Source organism: Gekko japonicus, unplaced genomic scaffold (genome assembly GCF_001447785.1).
Source record: "Gekko japonicus isolate JY-2015 unplaced genomic scaffold, Gekko_japonicus_V1.1 scaffold463, whole genome shotgun sequence".
In the NCBI taxonomy this organism is placed as follows: Eukaryota; Metazoa; Chordata; class Lepidosauria; order Squamata; family Gekkonidae; genus Gekko; species Gekko japonicus.
Window position 1 is genome coordinate 690,618 of NW_015160224.1, and position 8,114 is coordinate 698,731.

At 52.4% G+C, this 8,114-nt stretch overlaps 1 protein-coding gene across 1 annotated transcript in view; it reads left to right on the forward strand.

Annotated features, from left to right (window-relative positions):
- Positions 1-311: 311 nt before the first annotated feature.
- Positions 312-8,114, forward strand: part of ASS1 (argininosuccinate synthase 1) — a 179,718-nt gene continuing 171,915 nt past the window's right edge. The window contains exon 1 of the mRNA XM_015411491.1: positions 312-356. Coding sequence (XP_015266977.1) covers positions 312-356 — 45 coding nt within the window. The remainder of the gene's footprint in view (positions 357-8,114) is intronic.

Here is an 8,114-nt window from a genome sequence, read left to right on the forward strand (position 1 = left end):
TGAGGCCAGCCGCCCCCCGCCTCGACGGCGATGGCACTTTCGCTTCGCCAGCAGGCTGCAGGCAGCATGATGGAAGCCTTCGGGGTGCCGCCGCCTTCCCCCCCGCTGCTGCTGCCCTCGCCCCTCGACCATCCCCACTGCTGCCGCTGCCCTCGCCACTCCCGCCACCCACCCCCCAGGGCCAGCTCATGAACTTACCTTCCCTGAGGGCTGGGCTGGCTAGTGGCTGGCTGGGGCTGCTGCCAGCGATGGGGAGTGCGACTGCGGGAATCGCGCTGGCTGGCTCAGAGGGCAGTGGGGGCTAATCGGCGATGGGTCCAGGCGCAGCAGCCAGCGGACCAATGGGCGTGCTGTGTGTGAGTTGGGGCGGGCAGGACAGGCGCATGGCGAGCAGCATGTGCACCGCGGCAGCGAGCTAGACTAGCAGGCAGCGGCTTTGGGCAGGGACGGTGGGGGCTTTTGGGGAGGCGGCGGCGGCAGGGCAGTTGGTGCCCTGGACGGAGCTGCGCCCTAGGCCAGACACTAGCTGGCCTAGTGAGAGAGCCGGCCCCGATCGCAGGAGAAGCGACTCTGAGCATCTATCGGCCTTCTTGCTCACTCTGCTTTCTGCCAGCTCAGCACAGAGCTATGGAATTTGGAAGCACAAGGCCGACAGGGAGCAGGGAGGTGAGGACTGTAAAGTCAGAGCAGTCAGGAGACCTCCCTGTGCCAACAACAGGTGGTCAAGGCAGACGACACTTGGTTGCAACACGACATTCTCTCTCTCTCTCTCTCTCTCTCTCTCTCTCTCTCTCTCTCTCTCTGGCCTTGGGCTGCAATCTCAAGCTACCCTTGTGGTAAACACCGAGGCTTGGTGGGTCAACATGGTTATGCTGCAAGCTTTAAAAAATCCAGCCGCTGCTCCAGTGCTTTTCAACATCCCACAGTTAAAGCTGGCAAACTCGTCCTTGCCACTTTAATTCCATGCCAGGAATAGCTTTGTCTGCTAAAATGCCACGTGCCCGGCTGTTCCAGGGGCCAGAAGAGCACATTTGGGGGGAACTGGCAGTCTGACAACTCTCCTGTAAGCATTTCAGGGGTACATCAGTTGTGAATGGTCGACTGGCTGGAGGCAGGAGGTCAGGTGTGGCTGGATCCTGCCCCTTGGAGTAGACACGCCTCCCCTCCCAGCCCACCAGCTGGGGGCTCTTTATATTCTGGGATGGTTTCCCAAGAAACGGCACAGTTTTTGCTGTGAGCAGGGGTTTCATTCCACTTGTCGTTCAGGTCCTCTGGGTGGAGGTGAGTTTTTGGAAGTTTTTGATTGATTGAGGGCTTTGGAGGCCAGAGGAGATGAGATTGTGCTGCAGATCTCAGAAGAGCCACACGGGCAAAAATCAGAGGTGCACTTTTGGGGGGGGGGCTTGCACCTTCTTGAGAGGGCTGCAGTCTTAGTCTCTGGGAACCTCTCCCGTGCCAGTTGCAGGATGCCCTTAGGACCCCCGCATGCTGGGCGCCATTCCTTCAGATTCAAATGAAAAATGCCCAAAAATGTATTTTCTGGTAGCCCCCCCCCCCGAGACAAGAGGCAGCAATCCAGTGTTTGTTTTCCGAATCTGTAGTGAAGAGAGAAGCTGGTGATCTGTAGGCATTGGGAAAGTCTGAGCTTCAGCTGGGAAGTTGTTGATTCAGATTTGACTTTGGTCACAAGTGCATTCGAGTTTGATTCTGCTTGAGTGAAGACAGCCGGCCTCATGGGGCTGTTGTAAAGTTTACTGAGTGCTCAATGCATGTGCGTAAAGCACGCTGAACACTTCAGCTAAGGTAGTGTGAATGCTTCTTGTTCCTGTTCCATCCCGTCATTGCTCTGGGATATCTCTCTGTGCTATATTCTGCTTTTCCTTAATTTTGATTTAATTAAAATGATGTCTAAAATTAATCCCTCAGTTGGATTGTGTGCAGTTTGCCACAGGCTACAGTTAATGTGCATATTTCCCTCCTGCTGTGCTATTAATGTGCACGCGCATATTGATCAGCTATTGCAACAGAAGAGAGAGGAAGAACGTGATATGATCATACTCATGTTTGGAGCAAAACTCTGTTTTGCACACTGTTTTCCTGATGCGCCTGCATTGCTGTGCACTAATAAAACCCTGCACAAAATCAGAGCTGATACAACCGCTATGTGCTATCGCATCAAGATGGATAAAATGCTGCAGAAATACTTATGTGCTCTTCAGGGAAACAGAGGGGTGGTGGTCAAGGGATGTGAGCATGAGCAAAAGTAGTTGAAAAGTATGGCAGATTGCAACTTGTACAAAGTTCTGGAGAGCGCATAGCCTTGAGAAAGGGGATAGCAAACGCTTTCTCCCCCTTTCAAAAGATGTTGGCACTGAGGGGCACCCAAAGAAATGGATGAGCAGAGCAAAGGGGGCGCTTCTTCACAGAATGCATGACTGGCTTTTGGGTCAGGTTGCCAGACTCTAGGAGGGGTGTTTTGCACATCATGAAACTTGCAGAGCATTCCTGAATTTGCATTGCTTTGCCTCCAGAAACATGACAGGTTGATTCAGAACTCCCAAATTGCCCTGGAAAGGCATAGCGGGAGAGTCGCATTAGCATCTCTGCCTGAGGACGACCACTTTGCCAAGAACTGGGCACTGGGAGGTTTTTGGGCTGTGGTGTGGGCCATGAATGCAAAGTGGGTGAACAGAGCCCAGCTCGCCTCAAGAGCGCCTCCTCAATGAAGCCGACGGCTGGCCTGGACTCTTAATGGCAGCTTGGCCAATGGTAGAAATGTTATTGGGCGATTCTGCATCTAGCATTCGCTCCACATCTTCTCAACTGGGAGGGGAAAGTGCAGCTCAAAACCACATTCATATAGCTCAGGGCAACGCCACACTGACTGCAAAGTCATCCCTGAACGGCCATAAAACGGCCATAAATCTATGCAGGAGATACAATAAAATCTGATGATCAAAGGAAGTGAAGGAGAAAGCGGCATGCCATGCAGCAGGGAATTTCTGCTCCAACGTGGGTTTCGTAAAACAACAGAGGGAAAAGCCAGTGCAGAACCAGCCATTGTTTGGAGCACAAACATGCAGGTCTTTCAGCTCAGGGAAGAACCCAGGTTCTTTGCAAATCATCCAACGGTTTGATGCAGAATGACACCCTTCTCCCTACGGCTGGATGTGGAAAGGCAAATCTGCTGCCAGGGTAAAGTGCTGGGCTGGGCAAAAGATCTGAACCCGCTCATGACCATCTTTTTTAAAATATCCTTTCTCCATGGAGCTCAGGGCAGTTTAAAAAGAGTCCCCTGCCTCCCCCTTTTCCCCACCCCAGCACCCCTGTGAGGTCAGCTAGACTGCGAGGGAGAGTGGCCCAAAAGTCACCTGGTGAGCTTTGCAGCTGAGTGGGGATTTGAACCCAGGCCTGCCCATTCCTTGCCTCCCTCAGTCTGTAAGTGTCCCACCAAGCTCTCCTTGGAGGAAGGGGGATATAAGTAATATTAATAATGGTTTCTGATATTTTCTAGAAAGCTTATAGTTTGGTCCTACGTACATTTACTTTGAAGCAAATGATCCCATGTTCAGTCAGGCTTCCCCACAAGTACCCGTGCCGAAGGCCGTGGTCTTCCGGACCGATCGTAGCGATGTTTGCATGGAAAGAAGTCCTCCTGTTTTCAGTGGCACTTAACTGAGCAAATGAAATTCCTGTTTTTGCTGTCAAGTCCTGCTGTCTAGGATGGAGAAAATCAAGGCCCTTTGAAAACCTTGACAAAAACGAACTGAGGCCCCGTCACAGGGGCCAGATAAGGTGTGTGTGTGGGGGAGGCGTGGCTGTTCGCCCTGGAGCAAAATAAAGTGCGGTAGCCCGATCACACGGTCCCCCTCTAAGCTGTGGAGTCTTGTGAGCAAAAATTCTTTTTGAGTTGCTGGCATTAAAGTGGTGAGCAAGTGATTTGTCTACTGCATCAATTCTGGAGCCATCCTGAGCTAAGACAAAAATGTGTGAGCTGGAGGCTAAATTTCTGTGAGCTAGCTCACACTAACTCAGCTTAGAGGGAACACTGCTCCCGAATCTCCGTGCTTTGGCTGTTAGCTGGCGATCACACAACGATGCTGCAGCATGGCAAAGAAGCGGTGTGGCGCGATCACACAAGGGTTTCACGTTTGTGCGCATGCGCAGTTTTGCAGAGCAGCACTGCTTTCAGTTTTGTATTTGTGCGCATGTGCTTATGAAAAACATCCGGTTTGCGATGGGACATGGACGGGCGCAGGATGCCACGGGATACTAGCGCTCCCACGATCAGATGCCCGCCTGTGCCACGCGTTTTCCGGATACTAGTGCACTTTCCTTGGTACTTTTTAACTCTGCATCTTCGGCGGGACACCACAGGTTGGCCACGGGTGTGCTACGCTTCCCAGATGTTGTGGTGTGATCACGCTCTGAAAATCCGCCCGGCATTCATGCCTTTTGCACGGCAAATTCTCCGTGTGTCCGGGGCCTGACTTTACATTTGGATGAGGCTCCCCAGGTTTAGGCAGGTACCTCTGAGCTTGTGCAAATTGTTTTATTGCTCTCTTGTGTAAACACAATCAACACCCCTTTTCCAGCACCAGAATGCGTGTTCCAGATGAAATGGGGCGATATCTTTCTGGCTCTGAGCTCTGGCGCCTCTTTGGAGACACTTAATTCTAAAAGAAGGGCCTGTTAAGTTTTTGCAGATTTAATGGCTGAGGAGGACAAGCTTTGGTGGCTGGGGCTGTGAGCTTATTGGCTGCTTTCTAATAAGAGCAGCCTTGTGATTCATTGCCAAAGGAACTGTTTGGCCTTTCCTTCAAGCCACAGGTGGTACCTTTGGTTCATCTTGGGGTTAGCAAGATGAGATGTTAGGTGGTCCATGCATACATCTCCCACCCCCTTTTAAAGGGTAGGTAGCAGCTGGGGAGGGTGCAGTTTGGATTGGGGCCGCTGTGCAAGGAGAGGGAGTTTGGTTTTGCCAGGACTGCTTGAAGGTAATTTTATGGCACCAGGCAAGGTAAAGCCTTCATGGGCTTGGCAGGGACATCTGGCCAGTGACATCCAAGGGGGTCCAGGATTTTTTTTTTTTTTTTTTAACCTTCGACTTTATATCCCGCTCGAACCCCCTTCTCAGGGGGTCTCTGAGCGGCTTACATATGGTGCTAGTCACACACAAATTGCCCTAACTATGGCCACAGAGTTATGGGGTGGGGTTACCTACTAGCACCCTCGTGGTGGTAGATTGACATACTCCTTGGCTCCTTGGCTCGGCGCTTTCCACTTTCATCCCGGTGGGCTTCATTTCGGTCGGCAGTTCCTCCTTTGTTGGGTGCACGACTCGCGCCTTCTTCCGGTTCTAGCTATGTCCTTCCGGCTCCGCTTTACGCCGGCTTCCAGCGTCGTCATGCGCCAGTCTCGCCCATCTCATCGGCAGCCGCCCAGGTGTCTCCTTTCTTTTCTGGCCAGCAGGGATCGCTCTGTTGGTCACAGCAACCCGCCGCCGCCACCGCTGCCACTTCTGCTGCCGCCGCCGTCCCGCTGCGTCACGCCACCTCCGATCACTTGCCGCTGCCGCCGCCGCCGCCGTCCACCACGTTCTAGGCAGGGTGCCCCCCACCCTACTAAGGGTGGGTACCCATTTACCTACTTGCACTAACTGCTTTCGGTCCGCTGGGTGGGCGGGATTGCTTTGCAGGGCCAAGCAGGGCCAAGCAATGGCAAACTGCCTCTGTCCGTCTCTTGCCTTGAAGACCTGCTGGGGACCCTAAAGCAGGGTTTCCCAGCTGGTGGGTCGGGACCCAAAAGTGGGTTGCAAAGCCTCTGAAAGTGGGTCAGGGGCCAGCCTTCCCTAATAGCCTCCCTAATAGCCTCCCTAATAGCCCCTTTCCATTGCTCTCTTTTGTATTTTGGAAACCCAGATCTGACCCTGGGAACAGGATCTTCCACGTCATCGATATGTTGGTATTTTTTCTTCCCTGCATGGACATGTCGATCAAGTAAAACATGTCCCGATGGTCACCAGAATGAGTGAGACTCTGAGGGGCGATTAGAGGGAGTCATGGAGAAGGGGAGGGTGTGAGAATTTTGGGGATTAGAGGGAGTCATGGAGAAGGGGAGGCTGGTCAGAGGCCGGAACGCGTCCTCCGTTTTGCAAAGGGCTGTGCCTGTCGGGATGCCACTTGCTTGGGGTTCACAGTGGGGGCAGCTGCGCCCCTTGTGCGATGCTGGCTGGTTTCTCAGAAACATCTGGTTAGCCCCTGTCGAAAATGGAATGCTGGACTAGATGGGTGCCAAGGTCACCGTTTGCCCAGGGTGCCAAAAATGCTTGGGTCAGCCCTGGATGGATTACTATACCCAGGGGTCATTTCGTAGGAAAAGAGGTGCAGGAGCTCATTAGCATCGGTGGACTCTCTTTCCAGGGGCAGAATTAGAAAACGAATGGCTTCCCGGAGTCCCACACTCAACAAAGGGAGAGCCAAGTGTGGGCATTCGCACAAGACTGGTTATTTCCTGTTCGGTCTGAAATGGTGCCCACATTCCCTTCTCCCTTCAACAAAAATCCCGGCATCCTCATCAGCAGAGAATTGGAATTGCAGTGGCTTGCTGTCCAGAACGGGAACTGTAGCGGCCTTTGTTTGGGAGTCGGCCTTGTGTGACTGCCCGGCTTGACTGTGCCCGCGAGGCCCCCTGCCCTGCATGCCGAGTGCACGGCAGTCTCTCGCTGAGAGCTCAGGGGAGGAAAGGGCCACCTCGGACTGGACTCGGTTTGGAGCACGAGCGTTGCTGGGAGGGCCCCGGGAGGCAGGAAGAAGGCGCTGAGCCAGGGGCCCCTGCAGTGCTGTGGGGGCCTCTCAGCTTGGGCCTGGGCTGCGTGCCCCCAAATCGATGGTGACAACAACAACATAGAGGTTTGCTGCTCATCACAGCACACTTCGTGACTGGGAGGCGAGAGCAGAACACTCGTACCCATGCGCAGGGCCGCCAGCTCCCGGCAGGGAAATTCTTGGAGATTTGGGGGTGGGGGGAACCTCAGTGAGGCACAATGCCATGGAGTCCATCCTGCAAAGCAGCCATTTTCTTCAGGAGAACTAATCTCTGTCGGCTGGAGCTCAATCAAGACGGGTAGCAGTAGAAAAGAGCAGGAGTCCAGGAGCACCTGAAAGACTCACAGAACTGGTGGCAGGGGAGGAGCTCTCGTAAGTCAGGGCCAGTGCTCCCTCTAAGCTGAGTGAGTGTGAGCTAGCTCACAGTTTTTTTAGCCTCTGGCTCACAGACTTTTGCCTTAGCTCAGGAAGGATGGCTCCAGATTTACACTGATTTACACAGTAGCCAGATCGCTCACTCACAACGTCAATGCCAGCAGCTCACCAAGTACAATTTTTGCTCACAAGATAGCTTAGAGGGAGCATTGGTCAGGGCTCACTTCCTCAGATACTTCAAGGTAGATCAAGATGGGTAGCAGTAGAAAAGAGCAAGAGTCCGCTAGCACTTCAGTATCTGAAGAAGTGAGCCATGACTCACAAAAGCTCCTACCCTGCCACAGATTTTGTTAATCTTTAATATTTATTTATTTATTTATTGCTTCTATTTGTATCCCGCTTTGCCGGACACGCTGGCTCAAGGCGGCTAGCAAAGTTAAAATAACATAAACAATACAGAGTTAAAACAATAAATACAATACCATAAATACCAATAAATACAATAAGATGCTCCTGGACTCCTGCTCTTTTCTACAGCTGGAGATCAATTGTAATTCTGGGTGATGCTCACTCCGTCATGCGGCACCCGGGTCTCGAACTGCTGAACTACTGACCTTCCACAGCCTGCAGTTCAGCGTCTTAACCACTTGAGCCACCGCATACCATAAATACCAGTAAATACAATAAGATGCTCCTGGACTCCTGCTCTTTTCTACAGCTGGAGATCAATTGTAATTCTGGGTGATCTCTAGGCCTCCCCTGGAGGTTGGCAAGCCTGTCATCTGTTGGCAGAGTAATTAACACAGCAACGGTGCACAACCTGATTAAAGAGTAGATAAAGGTTTATTTAAGAACTAATATAATTGATATGAAAGAGGACGGACAGGGACAGGTTCCTAACTACATCTCTAG